General features: G+C 33.6%; 1 protein-coding gene across 1 annotated transcript; it reads left to right on the top strand.

Annotated features, from left to right (window-relative positions):
• The first annotated feature begins 14,871 nt into the window (after window positions 1–14,871).
• LOC143074291 (uncharacterized) lies at window positions 14,872–18,148 on the top strand. Its single transcript, XM_076249821.1, has 5 exons — window positions 14,872–15,018; window positions 15,535–15,981; window positions 16,835–17,053; window positions 17,625–17,642; window positions 18,056–18,148. The coding sequence occupies exons 1-5, from the start codon at window positions 14,877–14,879 to the stop codon at window positions 18,076–18,078; spliced, it is 849 nt and encodes a 282-aa protein (XP_076105936.1). The 5' UTR covers window positions 14,872–14,876; the 3' UTR covers window positions 18,079–18,148.
• The last annotated feature ends 475 nt before the right edge of the window (window positions 18,149–18,623 follow it).

Below are 18,623 nucleotides of genomic sequence, written 5' to 3'. Positions count from 1 at the left end.
TAAACAAGTCATGGTCAGGCATCATGGTGTCAAATATAACACGTTCGATATCATGATTCATGTTTTCTATCAGGAACTTTTGGTGAAGTAATGTTTTTGTAAAAATAAATCATCTTATTCAAAATCATGATAGAAATCTTAAGCCATTGTACCAAAAAAAATATAAAAATACTGAACTCCAGTGTTAATGCAAAAAGGGGGAGTCCTTCAAAACAGATTACATCAAATGTTATCAATCAACGGAATGAGTGAAAAGCAAATGTCATATTTCCGACTTTGAATTTGCATTTTCAGATCAAAATGGTGGGTAAAAAATAAGAACATGATATGCATGATATTAATGCAAATGAGACAACTCTCCAAAAGAGACCAGATGATACAGAAATTAACACTAAAGGTCTCTGTACGGTTTTCAACAATGAACAAATGAATGTAAGAAGATGTAGTATGAGTGGCAATGAGACAACTTTCCATCCAAGTAACAATTTGTCAAAGTAAACCATCATAGGTCAAAGACCGTTCTTCAACATGGGTCCTTAACTCAAACGGAACAACAAGGACCCCCACAAATAACTAGTGTAAAACCATTCATACAGGAAAACTTACGGTCTAATCCATATTTCATAGTCAGTGACAGAAGAACCCAAACAGACAAATTTAAAACAATTTTAACGAGACAACGAATAGCATAATTTATGTGGAATTAATAAACGATCAACATATATGTTACACAGCAACAAACGTCAACCACTGCAATACAAGATCCTAATTTGGGACAGGAACATACAAAATAAGGCGGGACTATACTCAGTTGATGGCCCCTTACCTAGGATAGTGATGTAATAGTACAACATAAGAACAAACTATAAAAAATAGTTGAAAAGGGCTGAACCCATCAGATGGATACAAATATAAAAACAGCAAGAATAGGTACCCGGATTATAATTTAGTACGCAAGACACGCGTTTCGTCTACATAAGACTCATCAGTGACGCTCATATCAAAATAGTTATAAAGCCAAACAAATACAAAGTTGAAGAGCATTGAGGATCCAAAATTCCAAAAAGTTGTGCCAAATACGGCTCAGGTTATCTATTCCTGGGATAATAAAATCCTTAGGTTTTCGAAAAATTCAAAGTTTTGTTGACAGAAAACGCAGAGCGGTCGAAGACTGGTACTTATCCACCCCACACTTTAAAGGTTTTACATATAGTTGTGAGAGTACTTGCAGTTACTTACAGCTAGTTCAAAGCCAATAACGACTAACAAATAAAACTCATGCATCTAAGATAAACGTATTAATAAGTACACATGCAACATCTTATGGATTTAGCATAAATACATCATTAACAGTCAGAAAAAGAGATGACATTGTGCAATGTCACGATACAGGTATCGACAGATTCAAGAGCCATGAATTTGCCTCTTATAACTGTATCTATATAAAAGTAATTGATTTAAATTAACTAATAGAATAATCAATGTTGATAGCAATAAAATATTAAATATTTCTAATATAAAATAAATATTTCAAAGATTACAATTGATAGTGTTGAATTGGTTACCTTTCAGAAAAACTAATTAGAAGGATCTATAAGTTTTCCTGGAGCTCTCATAAATTTCATGGCTCGGTAAATAATATAATCGTAAACTTATGATGTGCTACTTTTGTTTGAATCAAGAACAACAGAACTTCAAAACCAAATCTTTGTATCAATGGAAGAATTTAGTAAAGGTTAGAAGAAATCTGTAGAAACGAAATCCTTGACTTAATATTTTACCAGTTATAAACATATTATGTTCATTGAAATCAGAAACGTCACAACAAACACGGACATAGCGAACAGTTTGGATCATATAATCACCGTAAGCTGGTACCAAAGGAACATCACCGTAGTCCTAAAAATAGAAATTAACAATAGGGAACAAACACCATCCCTTATGGTCGTATATTTTAGTGTATATTTTCTCGTGTATAATTGAAATATCTGAACTAAGAAAGGATAGTTATTATCGATTATTTTTATAAAATTCTTTATTATTTATCTACAAATGAGCCGCGTCGAATAGAAATCTCAATTTGAGTTTTGTTCATATCAATTTTGCTTATAGTCATACAATTTGAATACAACAAAAACGTTTACTCTAACTTTCTTCTTTACAAAGTTTCGCCATTTTAAAGTTTTGACGGATACATACATGTATATATTTAACATCAGAATCTCACGACAACGTGGTGAAATTAACGTTATCGTGCATGAATTTTATTCTGTATAGGTCCTTTTCTCGTAATAAAGAGAGACATGGAAATACATGTATACATTTGTATACAATATTTAATTCAATTTATAATAAAATTGAGAAAGGAAATGGTGAATATGTCAAAGCGACAACCACCCGACCATAGAGCAAACAACAGCCGAAGGCAACCAATGGGTCTTCAATGTAGCGAGAATTCCCGCACCCGTAGGTGTCCTTCAGCTGGCCCCTAAAATATGCATAATAGTACAGTGATAATGGACGTCATACTAAACTCCGAATTATACACAAGAAACTAAAATTTAAAATCATACAAGACTAACAAAGGCCAGAGGCTCCTGACTTGGGACAGGCGCAAAATTGCGGCGGGGTTAAACATGTTTATGAGATCTCAACCCTCCCCCTATACCTCTAGCCAATGTAGAAAAGTAAAAGAATAACAATACGCACATTAAAATTCAGTTCAAGAGAAGTCCGAGTCTGATGTCAAAAGATGTAACAAAAGAAAATAAATAAAATGACAATAATACATAAATAACAACAGACTACTAGCAGTTAACTGACATGCCAGCTCCAGACCTCAATTAAACTGATTGAAAGATTATGTCTTCGTCATATGAATATCAGGTACAATCCCTCCCGTTAGGGGTTTAGTATCATACTATCATAAAATATATGAGAAGAACATAACCCGTGTCATGCCAACAACTGTTTTTTTTAGAAATAAATGTGTTTAGTTCCGATGCAAAGACCCTATCAGTGAATCAATGTTAAAGCCAAAATATGCAATCTTTAATGACCTGACCACAGTATCGTAACTATATCCCCTTTTAATAAGTCTATTTAAAGGTTTTGTTAGTTTCTGAGGAGAATACTGACATTTTTGTGCTTTATAAAGAATATTTCCATAAAATTTTGGATGTGAAATACCTGAACGTATAAGATGTCTGCATGTTGAGTTATATTTACGAATTATTTCCTTATACCGGTGATAAAATTTAGTAAATGTTTTGACCAGTTTGTGATATCGAAAACCCTGGTATAATAATTTTTCAGTAATACATAAATTTCTCTCGCTAAAATCTAATACATTGTTACATACACGAGCGAATCGTACAAGTTGAGATATATAAACACCATAAGATGGTGACAAGGGAACGTCACCATCTAAAAATGGATAATTAACAATAGGAAATGAAAAATCATCTCTTTTATCATAAATTTTTGTATTAAGCTTCCCGTTTATGATATAGATATCAAGATCGAGGAAAGGGCAGTGGTCATTGTTATCATTAGCTTTATTTAAAGTAAGTTCTACAGGATAAATTTCTTTAGTATACATACTGAAGTCGTCATTATAGCATGTTACAATGAAACAATACATGATTCTCAAGTTTTCAATCCAACTTTAACCAGTTTATGTAAAATGTTACTCCTCTGAAGCACGAGGACAAAATTGTCACGGAAATTAAATTGAACAAAAGGACGGACTTCATTGCACAGATAACGCCTTCTCTCCTCTGTGAATCCTGCTGGCTGAAAAACTTCTGTAAGTGTCGTGAGCAACTCCGGTACGTTTGAGCTTTCCTTAAGGAGTACCAGTATTTTCTCTGGTTGTTCAAGAGTTTCTCTCGCAAAAACGACTTCTACTTCATCAATGGTAAATCTGAAGTGATGGAATTTTCCTATACCTCTGAGTGGTTTAAAATATTTAGTTAAGAAATTATCCCATCTGTACCACTTCAAGCTGTTTTCGTCATAGTCATTTTCATTATAAACTTCTGACCTATTGCATTTGGCAGAATTGTACACAATTTTAACCAGCTGTGATACAGTGTTTACGTCCGACTTCCAATTTTTTTTTAAGCATGCCAAAACATGCGTCACATAAACATTGTGTGTGCCCAGCAATCATAAATGCAAATTAGTAGTTTTGTGATAATCCTTTGCGCACCTCCACAACAAATAATGTTAATTAGTTTTATTTTTGTTTTGTCCCACGGAATTATCAGCATCAAAATGACACGCCTTTTCACCGTAAGTATTACCATAATAAAGATAAGTGGTGCAGGATTTATCAATTAAATGGAATTTAAACGGGTCTTTACTGAGTTTGGTCATAAACTGTGATTACTAACAGTACACGTCTGCCATTGAAGAGGCGCACTTGCTGTCCATGGAAAACATACAACCCGATTTATAGCTAGCAACAGTACATGTCTGCCATTGAAGAGGCGCACTAGCTGTTCATGGAAAACATACAACCCGATTTATAGCTAGCAACAGTACATGTCTGCCATTGAAGAGGTGCACTTGCTGCCCATGGAAAACATACAACCTGATTTATAGCTAGCAACAGTACATGTCTGCCATTGAAGAGGCGCACTTGCTGTCCATGGAAAACATACAACCCGATTTATAGCTAGCAACAGTACATGTCTGCCATTGAAGAGGCGCACTTGCTGTCCATGGCAAACATACAAACCGATTTATAGCTAGCAACAGTACATGTCTGCCATTAAAGAGGCGCACTTGCTGTCCATGGAAAACATACAACCCGATTTATAGCTAGCAACAGTACATGTCTGCCATTGAAGAGGCGCACTTGCTGTTCATGGAAAACATACAACCCGATTTATAGCTAGCAACAGTACATGTCTGCTTTTGAAAAGGCGCACTTGCTGTCCATGGAAAACATACAACCCGATTTATAGCTAGCAACAGTACATGTCTGCCATTGAAGAGGCGCACTTGCTGTTCATGGAAAACATACAACCCGATTTATAGCTAGCAACAGTACATGTCTGCCATTGAAGAGGTGCACTTGCTGTCCATGGAAAGCATACAACCCGATTTATAGCTAGCAACAGTACATGTCTGCCATTGAAGAGGCGCACTTGCTGTCCATGGAAAACATATAACCTGATTTATAGCTAGCAATAGTACATGTCTGCCATTGAAGAGGCACACTTGCTGTCCTTTGAAAACATACAACCCGATTTATAGCTAGCAACAGTACATGTCTGCCATTGAAGAGGCACACTTGCTGTCCATGGAAAACATACAACCCGATTTATAGCTAGCTAAGGTACATGTCTGCCATTGAAGAGGCACACTTGCTGCCCATGGAAAACATACAACCTGATTTTTAGCTAGCTAAAATTTCCACATGAATAACACTTGTTTATATTTCTGTTACATTGACAACATTGGGAGACCAATCGAATAAGTCATGTAAATGTAACGATAATTGGGATACGCAGTCAATATCATATTACCTTGCATTACAACTGACAAAAAATGCAAATACACGTACAATTAAATCTTCGAAAGACGCAAATAAAAGATTTCGTAGTTGATAGTATGGGGACAAGGATGCAGATAAAATTACATTGTGTAAAACGAATAGAAACGACACTGTAAAAAACAAAACACAAATAAATCCCTATTTTTTTCCTTATAGTTCATCAGGACCCACCTGAACCTGAACCGGGACTGCCGTTATTAAAAGAAAACCATAACAGCGTTATGCATAAATACCGTCATTAATCATGAGATAAAAAACTCAATAGCACAAAAAGACAAACAAAGGGAAAACTGTAAAGCAAAAAAATACAACTTCAGTAATAATCAATAACTGAAGACCAACTTACATTAATTGTGAAGTAGACACTGAATATTTATTAATAGGTCTTGGTACTCTCCGTGGAATATTTTTGAAAAAGGACAAAAATGTCTCAGACAAATCCCTTGTTCATTATATATTTTAGAGATAAAACCAATATGCAGATGGTTATGACGCAGATTTCTACAAACACATGTTTATTTGAGAATGGGAATATTATGGTCCTCTTTTTAGTTTTGATCTAAAGTTTTGTTATCAACGGGTGCTCACTGTCAATTTCTCGATGCATCATGTTCCAATCTGCCGGAAAACCATGCAAAAGCGACGGAATGTCACTTTTACAAAATGAGTTCATATTTGGCACATTGTTGCACCTTAGTGATGTAAATAACCGCACACTTATGTTTTTGAATATATTGAACCGTTCATGATTTTTTTGCCATTTGTTAAAAGATGAAATTGCACGAAAACAGCAAATATAATCCTTTTTGCATATTTTGCTGGTTATATGGCAACAATAATGATAGACCTATCAGTGAGTGTGGTTTATTTTACATTTGGATCTATAAAATAAATATCAATTTTATGTATTTATATTTAATCAGGTTGCTGTATCTTCGTTTGAATTGTTCCACTTTTTATTTTATAGAATTGCCTTCTCTAATGAGTTTGGTCTTTATTGAAAGAAGCAACGAAGGAAAACAGCACTTTATCATTTTTAGGATTTACATTCTAACGGACAAATACAGCCAGATATATAAAAGTCAAGGGTGTATAGGATATACGAAAACAGTTGAAGATCTATGTAATAAAAAAAAACCCACTAACAAATAGTAAAATCCATCTAATGTGAATTTGCTTGAAAAAGTTGAAACCTTATTTTTTTTTTTTTTTTTTATTAAAATCAAAAACTGACAATTGAAGGAAGTTTGTTATGTAAATAATATCAGTATTGGAGTAGTCAATACTGAGCTGATAATACCATCGAGGACTTGGTATTCTTCCAGCAGATGGTCAACAGAGTGCTTTAAAAATGAAAACAACACGTTACATATTTCATGCCTTCGAATGAGACATAAAAATGCAAATTATGCTATTTTGACACTAGTAAATAGTTATCGCAATCGCAATCACATTGCACATCCTTGTAACAAGAGATCAACAAACAACAAACTAGACATCAACATGTTCATTTACATACACTAAAAAAGAAAAATAACAAAAATACCGAACTCCGAGGACAATTCTTAAAGGTTTGTTCCTAAGCAAATGGCAATATCAAAAACTCAAACACATCAAAGGAATTGATAACAACTGTTGTATTCATGACTTGGCACAGGTACTTGGTACTTGGTATTAAAAAATATGTAAACAAAAGAAAATAAATAAAATATTAAAACATAAAGATTGTCTTCACCCTTTTTCAATAAGGTAACGTAACAGTAAATATCGGATTATTGTGTAATAATTTCCTGCATGTCATAGTGCATTCTTTTCATGTATCAAATGGTGCATTAATTCCTTACAATTGATGGTGTATAATTTGCTTATATCAAATAATGTATTAATTCTATACATCCAATCGTGTATGGTTTCCCTGCGTCTAATGTTGTTGTAATATCTTACACCTAGTGGTGTATTCATTCTATACATATAGTGATCTATAACAATAATAAAGATAGTGTTCACAGTAAAGATCGAATTATTGTGAAATAATTCCCTGCATGTTATAGTGCATTCTTTCTCAATATCAAATGGTGTATTAATTCCTTACAATTGATGGTGTATAATTTGCTTATATCTAATGGTGTATTTTAAAATTCTATACATCAAATCGTGTATGGTTTCCCTGCGTCTAATGTTGTTGTAATACCTTATACCCAGTGGTGTATTTATTCTATACATATAGTGGTGTAGAATTAAGTTCCCTAGATCCAAATGTGTATTATTAATTAAATGTATGCATCAAGATATGTCTTTATTCCCTACATGCATTGGTGTAAAAGTTCCCTACACCCAATTTGTGTATTAAGTCACTTAATCCAAAGTTGAATTAATACATTACTTCTAATGGTGTATTAATTTCCTACACACTACTGAGTATCAATTCACTACACCTAAAGTTGAACAAATACATAACCTCCAGTAATGTATATATTACTTATGTTCAATAGTGTTTAAATTGTCCTTCATCCAATGTTGTCTTTATTTCCTATATGAATGGTGTTTAAATTCCAAACATAAAATGGTGTAAAGGTTCCCTACATCCAATGTGTGTATTATTACACTACACCCGAAGTTGAATTTGAACATTACTTCCGATGGTTTATTAAATCCTTACACGCAATGGTGTATTAATTCAGTAAATTAATAGTTGAATAAAGGGCAAACGATCCAGTTTCGATCCCACATTGAATTTTTGACAAAACTTTCATACAAGTTTTTTTTTTACCTAAGACTTTTTCAAATATGTAATAAAAGATATACCTTCATGTGCTACTATAAAAAGATAATTGGGGTTGAAATTAAGGCATTTACTAAAACAATTAGTTTATTTTTACAGTTCTATCTGTTGGATAGACATTACCTTACTTTTTTGTTTTGAAAAATAAACAGAAGCAGATTTTTGTAAAAACATTCGAAAATTCTTCTGTACATGAGCATGCTTTAGATTTGTAAAGCAATTTTATGAAAATACAATATTTTAACCAAAGTTTCAGGATTTAAGAAAAAAACCCGGACTTTTGTTGCTGCTTATTTACCTTATCTAAAACCAAATCATCGTAGAGATTCTCATGAAAACTGCTACAGATAATCTTCGTACGTAATCAAACCAAATATCAATTAAAAAAGTGGTCATTGAACTCGTTTTCAAGTTAAATCCGTTCGAATGATAAATAAGAAACATACATCTTTTCCCGATATGTCACAGTTTGATTTCACGATAAATAACTTTTACGTTAGCAACATCTATACCTCTCCTTTAACTGTATCATATGCCATTAATACATAACATCCAATGATGTATTTATTCCTTTTTCAATGGTGTATACATTCCTGATATCCAAAAGTGAGATAATTCTAGAAATCCAGTGATGCAATATATCCGGAGATCGATATGTTTGAAAACACCTTTCTATGACATGTTATCCCATTTGAATCATTTAAACATGATATGAATCATAAGTTCATCTTTTCATTTTTTTCATTGCAAAATCTTATTATGGAATATAATCATCTTGATGTACATTGTAGGTTGTAACAGTCGTGTCCCGGTAACATTGTATCAGACGTACTAATAAAGGTATATACCAGACGCTAAGGTTGACTAATTATACTTTTAATGTAGGGAATGTGTCAAAACATTGATTATCGATTTAACAGTAACAATTTAAACCATATTCGTGTTGTTGACCGGCTATGTATCTTAAATACTTCTTGCATAACTATTGCAATCAGGAACTCTTTCATCTCGCTATAGTATTTAAACAAATACAAACTAAAAGAAAAATTGAAGGTATTGGTCCTGCTTTATTTCATAAAAATAATGGCCAACGTAGATACAAGAACGGAGGCATACATACTACTTCGTAAATAATCACTCTGATTCAAACAGAAAATTCTCTGACATTACAAAGATACAAAATTACTTGTATGACAACATACTTTATACGTTTGGAGGTTGCGTTTTTCAACAAACATTCAGCATTCCCATGATAACCAACTTCCCCTCTTCCTTCCGATTCATTCATTTGAAGCTGATTTCATACATTAACTTCTTCTAAGGGAAAGTCTTTACTTTCCGCAATATAGATTATATTCTCTAACTAAATAACTCTGAATTGGTGACTATGATGAACGCATCTATGACATGAAACACGAAATAAAAGATACAACAAATATGGTTGAGTATCTTTCATATCATGACTTACATCTAAAAATTGAAAATGAGCGTCTTTTGAAAACAAAACTTTTCGACAAAACAGATGATTTCAGTTTCCCAATTGTAAAGTTTCTATTTCTATGTAACAGCATTTCAGCAGTGCATACATACGAAGTATATATCGCCCAATTGATACGATATTTTAGGGCTTTTATTTGTTATCATGATTTCCTCAATGGAAGGATGCTGATCACAAAAGAGGTGTTAAACCAAGAGTTTCAAGTGGTGAAGTTTAAATGATCCTGTTGTTTTACAGGCGACATCACAAGCTTGTTGACTGTTATGGAATATCCGTTTCATAAGATGATAGCGGATATGTTCCTTATGTCGAATGTGATCTACCGTACTAGACTTATTACCGAGTTTGTTTTAACATGAGTCCAACACTGGTGGCACATGTAGAACAGGATCTGCTTACCCTTCCGGTGCACTAGCTTTTGGTGGGGTTCTAGTTGTTCGGTCTTTAGTTTTCTATGATTTGTGTCCTACTGTTTGTCTTTTTCTGTGATAGCCTTGGCGTTGTAATTTCATTTTCGACTTATGAGCTTTAATGTCCCTTTGGTATCATTTGCCTGTCTTGAATCAAATTAACTTAATGTTACACCGCTTTCAGATGTCTTCATATGATTATAATAACTTTAAATGTTTAGCGCGTGTTTCATAACGACGAAATAACATATACATTTTCATCACAATCTAAAAAAAAACTTTATTGTTTCGTTCGTTTTTTTCTTCATTGCAGATTCTTTCGACCATAGGACAAGTATTGTTTCCCTTCTGGTATGACGTTAAATCATATGTCACAATGAAGTAAAAGCCATTATTATTAGAGTTTACGACTGCTCGGAAAATATCGACGTTTATAGTAGTTAAGCTGACCTTTAGATAATGTAAGCAAGCCAAGAATACAAATACATTTTCTGTAGAATAAGGACAATGTTGAATTTGACATATTCTATAGTCACATTCGTATTAATAACCAAAATGACCGAACATCGGTCAAACGAGTTAGCGTCAATGCACGTCCACAAGCATATTGATCAAAGCCTTGCATAGGACAAATTCGACGCTTGTTGGAATAAAGGAATTTGTGCTTTGCTATACAAACTGTAACATATTTCGTTATACAAATTTCAGAAAAAAACTTAAAATACACATGATTTTGGTTATTAAAAACTACAAAATATATTAGTATTCAGTATCTCATAAAGATAAAAGAATAAGGTAACTTTTGAGATTAAGAATCTAAGAACATATATATTTTGTTTGATACCTTATGTAGATCACGAAATGACGTTTGATATTATTGTTATGATGGTCTCCTGTCTCATTAAAAAGTATATCATATCTGTCTCCTTTTATTTGAACATATTTGAAAATCACGGAGGTGCTTTGAAAAGAGTTAATTTGAAATAAGCTAGGCTTAATGTATTTTACATTTAAAATGACGTAGGTACCAGTATTCAACTTTTAAAAATATCATATCTATATTAAAGATATATAGTAGTGTAAGGCATACACAACTAGTTATGAGGAAGTAAAATGAAACAGCCGATATCATCTTAATATTTTTGTTGTTGAAATTGCAATACCTTAACAGCTAAAAGTTTTAGTGTTATGAAAGGAACATAGATAAGAAATTTATAAATCCGTTATTCTCACAACAAATTATATTATGAATTATTCGAATTCAATAATTGATATCTATAAGAAAATTGTTATAATGTTTTCAAAAAGTTATAAAAAAAATAATCAGTATATTTTTCAGTTAAAATCCAAAATTCAACTAACACACACGTACATATAGTTCAAATCTGGAAATCACTTTAATTTGTGTTTTGATACGTTCCCAAATTAAACGTGTGATTTGTCAACCTCAGCATCGAGTGTACACTATTTCGTAACATATTAATTACAATCGATTACATACGTTACATCTATCGCACACTAGTTTGACATGCTAAAATGTATAATTTATCTAACAGGTTCAAATCAAACATGATAATAAAGAGAAATGACTAATGTTTTAGCATGTTTCTACTTTACAAGGCGTTAAAGTTGAACGCACTGTTTCCTGTAGTAAATTATTATAAAAGGTGTCCAGTCTCTGAATATGGCCACAACTTGATTGTCCTCCCTGATTACCATAGCATCTCACTGCTACAAGTAAAGGTAGGTTGTTTTAATAGAAATTTACTATTTGGTGTTTTGACAATTTAACTAAGGTTTCGCCTCCATCAGGTAATAATGACCCTAGATTGGTTGGTTTATTATTTAAAAGGAATTGCTAAGCATATGAGGGTTCGTGATATTCATTTTTCATACCTAGCTTTCAAATATTTGACTTTGATTGAAAGTTAATTAAGAACAGGCTACCAGTTAATTCAGCTGAAATTACTTAATATCTTATTTCATTAACTGCAATTAAAAAAAACACCCCGAACGATTTCGTCTTCAAATTATACAATGCATAAGTATTGTACATGACATATTTAAAACATTTAGTAGTATCCTTTAACGAACCAACATTTATTTTTCGTTTTCCTGAACAGAAACATACGTTGGGAAGGATTGTGCATGATGTTCATATGATGAAATCATAATCTTTCAGTCAGTTTAATTGAAGTCTGGAGCTGGCATGTCAGTTGACTGCTAGTAGTCAGTTGTTATTTATGTATTATTGTCATTTTGTATATTTTCTTTGGTTACATCTTCTGACATCAGACTCGGACTTCTCTTGAACTGAATTTTAATGTGCGTATTGTTATGCGTTTACTTTTCTACATTGGTTAGGTATAGGGGGAGGGTTGAGATTTCACAAACATGCTTAACCCCGCCGCATTTTTGCGCCTGTCCCAAGTCAGGAGCCTCTGGCCTTTGTTAGTCTTGTATTATTTTAATTTTAGTTTCTTGTGTACAATTTGGAAATTAGTATGGCGTTCATTATCACTGGACTAGTATATATTTGTTTAGGGGCCAGCTGAAGGACGCCTCCGGGTGCGGGAATTTCTCGCTACATTGAAGACCTGTTGGTGACCCTCTGCTGTTGTTTTTTATTTGGTCGGGTTGTTGTGTCTTTGACACATTCCCCATTTCCATTCTCAATTTTATGGAAAATATAGAAATTTTATTCGATATATTTTAAATAAAAATATGAGGTCTGAACTACCACATTTTTAAAATCAATAACTGGGAATTTTTCCTCGTTTTTTCCTGGTTTTTATCTGATTTTTTTATACATAGAATAGATTCAATATGCATCAAACTTTACTTCAACGTTTAGGTGATAGTTCCTATAAGAAACTGTTGAATACATACATTTTAAACCGAAAGGAAATAAGGCTGTACATAACTTGATTAATATCTTTAACACATTTACAATAATCATTGCATATTAAAAAATGCAAAATACCCTCGTGAATTTGTTGTAACTATTCTAATGTAGGTTTAAAAAAACATCAATTAAAACCAAAACATTATCATTAATTGTCTTGTCTCTATTTTACATATATTGATAGACATTCATATATCGTTACAATAAAAATGAATGTTGAACGTTATAAATATGATTCGTTTGAAAAACGTTATGTAGATAAACCAGGAGTGCTCAAACCACACAAAGAAAAATTAAAAAGCAAGGATGTTTAAGTATTTGAATACATAATAAGTATATCACTTAATCTAGCTGAACTGTATTCTGTTATCTTTGATTGTTGAATAGCAGTCAAATATCAGAATAATTTATTGCATACATTTTGAGACACAAAGTAATGTGTAGATATATTCCATATTCCCAACAAAACCCATCTTCTGATATCATATTGCAAAATTCTAACTTTTTTTTCTTACATAATTGTGTTTTTTTTCATTAAAAATCTATGCACATTTTAGAAATTTTGCATGACTTGTAGCTTGAAATATAACATGGTTACCCATAGAGATTTTTTTAATCAAAATTATACATAAAAACAAAATTGATTGGTCTTATCATTTATTTTTATTCTATAGATCACTGAAATATATTTCATGAATATTCTTATTGCCTAAAACTATTTCAATAATAATAGATACACGTAAAATGGTTTTTTTTACTTATGAGTTTAAATTCCCTTTTTTGTTTCTTTTGCCTCTTGCGCGAATATTAAACAGTGTTAATAGATTACACATGTTACACGATGTCAGGAAAGCAAAACAATATCTTCTAATGAAATTATTTTCAATATTAGCAGACAATAAAGAAAAAACAAATGAATTACAAATATTTGTTTCTTTTCCTAACAACCATTTCGTCTTTTATTTCAGTCTTTCATAATGAATCCAATTCAGATCGTTGTCACATTTATGGCTGTCTTCGTCACAGTAAATGGTTTTCCCTACGGTGGCGGTATGGGCGGCGGTATGATGGGTGGTGGTATGGGTATGGGTGGTATGGGTATGGGTAAAATGATGGGTGGTGGTATGGGCGGTGGAATGGGAGGTGGAATGGGCGGTAGAAAAGGTATGCAGATGGAAATGGAAGCCGCTCCTGGTGGTATGGGAGGCGGTATGGGTGGAATGGGTATGGAGGTTGAAATGAAACCCACTCCAGCTGCTAGTAACAGAATGGGCGGTGGAATGGGAGGCGGTATGGGAGGTGGTATGGGAGGCGGTATGGGAGGAATGGGCGGTGGAATGGGTATGGAGGTTGAAATGAAACCCGCTCCAGCTGCTGGTAACAAGATGGGCGGTGGAATGGGCGGCGGTATGGGAGGTGGTATGGGAGGCGGTATGGGAGGAATGGGCGGTGGAATGGGTATGGAGGTTGAAATGAAACCCACTCCAGCTGCTGGTAACAAAATGGGCGGTGGAATGGGAGGAGGTATGGGAGGAATGAGCAGCGGAATGGGTATGGAGGTTGAAATGAAACCCGCTCCAGCTGCTGGTAACAAGATGGGCGGTGGAATGGGAGGCGGTATGGGAGGAATGGGCAGTGGTATGGGTCAGATGATGGGCGGTATGGGTGGGATGATGGGCGGTGGAATGGGCGGTGGAATGGGCGGTGGAAAAGGAATGCAGGTTGAAATGGAAGCCGGCCCAGGTGGAATGGGAGGTGGTATGGGTGGAATGGGCGGTGGAATGGGTCAGATGATGATGATGCCGATGCCAATGCAAATGGCAATGCCACAACAAATGCCAATGTCAATGATGGGAGGTAATTAGAATTGTTTTTTAAAATTTAAATTACATTTTTCCATTCAATGTTTTGTTTGCTGTACGGTCGAGAAACTTCACCCTTTTGTATAATCCATTCATTGCCCGCAGATAATACAATATATATGTTTAAGCATGATACCTCTTACAAAAATAATTCACCTGTCATTTAAATATAGTCAATCAAAAACGATCAGATACGAATTGAATAAAAAAATCAATGTAAATCGTGTCGAAAGTTTGCGATTACATGTAATAAATTTCATGTCGTAAGTCTGACATTAAATGTAATATATTTAAAAAAAAAAATATGTATTTCATGTTGAAGTTAGGGAAAGTGAAAACGTAAGATACCTACATAAACAAAACCGATTTGTATTGTGTTCAATATTAATGTAAATCCCTTTTTTAATTTAATTTGGTGGATATTGACAATCATACCACATCTCCTTATTTTTATAATTTATGGTTATGTAAAGTGTTAATGATATTATTTATTTATTTTCATGTCATATAGGTATGGGCGGTGGAATGGGCGGTGGTATGGGTAAGATGATGATGCCTATGCCAATGCAAATGCCAATGTCGATGCCAGAACCTATGCCAATGCCAATGCCAAAAATGGAAATGGAAATGCCAATGCCAAAGATGGGAGGTGGAATGATGGGCGGTGGAATGGGCGGTGGTATGATGGGCGCCGGCATGAGCGGTGGTATGATGGGCGCTGGAATGGGCGCAGGAATGGGCGCTGGAATGGAAATGGAAGGCAGTATGGGTGGAATGGGAGGCGGTATGGGCGGTGGAATGGGAGGTGGTATGGGAGGAATGGGCGCAGCTATGGCTAAAATGATGATGATGCCAGAACCTATGCCAATGCAAAAGCCAATGCCAAAAATGGAAATCGAAATGCCACCAGGAATGTCAAAAATGATGGGAGCTAAAATGATGGCTGCCATGATGGGAGGTAAATAAAATTGATTTCATTTTCTTCTCCTACTTTTCAATTAATTGTTGTGCACGCTGTATAGGAGAAAACACAAAATTCACCATTTTGTATCATCCATTCATTGATGTGACATAATATATATGTTTACAAGTAATAAAATTAACGGTACCAATTTTCTTGCACCAGATGCGCATTTCGACAATACATGTCTCTTCAGTGATGCTCGTGGTCAAAGTATTTGAAATCCAAAGCTTATATAAAAGATGAAGAGCTATAATCCAAAAGGTCCAAAAAGTATAGCCAAATCCGTGGAAGGAATCAGAGCTTTGCATGAGGGAGATACATTCCTTATTTTATAATAATTTCTATCATTTTGTAACAGCAAATTTTAATAACACAAAAAATTCGGTACTGGCTACTGGGCTGATGATACCCTCGGGGACTAATAGTCCACCAGCAGAGGCATCGACCCAGTGGTAGTAATAAAATTAACGGTACCAATTTTCTTGCACCAGATGCGTACCTTTCACAAATGATACAAAAACCGATTCATGCGGGTGTATTGAAAACCTACAAATTAATACGAATATAAATACGAAAAAGACTTATACAAAAATAAAAGTCATGATACATGTAATGTACATTTTATAATGATATCAATGACAATGCTTTTAACAAATAAATGTATACATTTAGACACGATTATAAGCTAAGATGAATTTTATATATTTTAAAGTTGTACATGCATAAAAGTAAGACACACATTATCATATTTATGAATGAAACGTTGATATTGTACACAATATCTGTTTACTTGTATTGATTATGTAAAGTGTATATGATGTTCAATATATGTCTTGTTTCCACATAGGTATGAGCGGCGGAATGGGCGGAAGAATGGGAGGAGGAATGGCCGGTGGAATGGGCGGATCAATGGGAGGAATGGGAGGAGGAATGGGAGGAGGAATGGGAGGAGGAATGGGAGGAGCAATGGGAGGAATGGGAATGGGAGGAGGAATGGCCGGTGGAATGGGTGGAGCAATGGGAGGAATGGGAGGAGCAATGGCAGGAATGGGAATGGGAGGCAAAAGTAAGTCATAGTTCATTCAAGATTTAATCAGAGTAAAAAGGACTTTTATGATATGTTTATGAGTGACGTGGTTCGGTTAAAAATACAATATTATCCTTCATAAAGTCTTTTGATCCTTTATTTTGTCTGTATATTTGTGTCACTGAATTGGCATGGCTTCTTCATATATTTTTTTGGTTCAAATAAATGTTTTGTGTTTCTTGTTTAATTAGAAGATGAACGCGAAGTGAAAATAAATATGTGAAACGTCGAAACAGTGTGTTTCATTATCGTAACTAACTTGTCTGTCAACGTCGTCTACAAATTAATGACTTTCAGATCCTCTACAAAATACCCTTTCAATCAATCATATTGACGTATTCTTTGATATGCATATCATATCAGAATAATTTTTATAATAATGAACTATTGAATCGCTTATATCATCATTATTTGAACTTTTTTTGTGGTTACTTATTTGACAAAAATACAAAGTCTTTTTATAATTTTATATAGAAAGTGTAAATATTTATAGATCTTGTATCAATATAAAAGTCAATAAATTGATAAACACGTATTTTTTAAATTGCAGGATATAGAAGATCTACTGGTATGTAGAACCAGCATTTATATTTATTTAGCAGACTATAATCATTTCTTAAAAGGGAATTACACTATTTTGTATCAGATTCAAGTTTTTTTATCCTCAGACACCAGCAGTGAACAAATGGTTAATATACATAAATCAATACATAAATGAACAAATGCTCTATAACTTTATACAACTACAATATATTACGAAAAAAAAACATTAGAGGTACGACAATAGAAGCTAACACACTTTTAACAACCACGTGGTTATGGTAGTCAAAGCAAATATTTTATCAAAGAATTTTGAAAATAAACAAGCAAAATCTATTTTAGTCGTAGAGTTGAGAACCCCCCTTAGTAAGCATAAGGAAACATAAGTCGATTTTTTTTTCATACTTATTGTTTACTCATGTGGATTTTGTTTTCTTTCAGATTCTTATTCATATGATTACTGAGCACCACCATAGAAGTCGTATTAGTCCGAAACTTACCATTGTTGTACATTATAATAAATGTTTATACATGTTTCTAAATTGTTTTCTTATGATGTTCACCCCTTATATGAATTACTGTTTAGTCGATACAACACCTTTATTCATTGGAGGAAACATTGTCATGGGTTATTCCTTACTGTTCAGCAAATGCATCAACTTTTATCATGACACGGTTGGTGAATAAGGAGCTAGTAAAAATTTTGTCGACAATATTATTGGTTTCTTCATTGTAATAAGTATTTGATAATTGTTCATGACGACATTGTCTAAATAAATAAACAATTTAAAAGAGAAAAAAATCCAACAGCATGGTTTGGGACAGTCGTATAAAGAATATCGCTAGGTGTGTGCATGATTGTGACCGCACAATTATCCCTTTCAACAGTAATACGGCAATCATATTTAAATATAATTGAAATTAAATAATTCAAAATAGATGTTTAGGAAAATGCCATAGAAAAATGACCCAACAACACAATAAAAACCAGGAGTTTTTTTGGTAAATT

Source organism: Mytilus galloprovincialis, chromosome 5 (assembly GCF_965363235.1).
Source record: "Mytilus galloprovincialis chromosome 5, xbMytGall1.hap1.1, whole genome shotgun sequence".
Classification (NCBI taxonomy): domain Eukaryota; kingdom Metazoa; phylum Mollusca; class Bivalvia; order Mytilida; family Mytilidae; genus Mytilus; species Mytilus galloprovincialis.
Note: the sequence above shows the minus strand (reverse complement) of the source record. Positions and strands in the feature narration are given on the sequence as shown.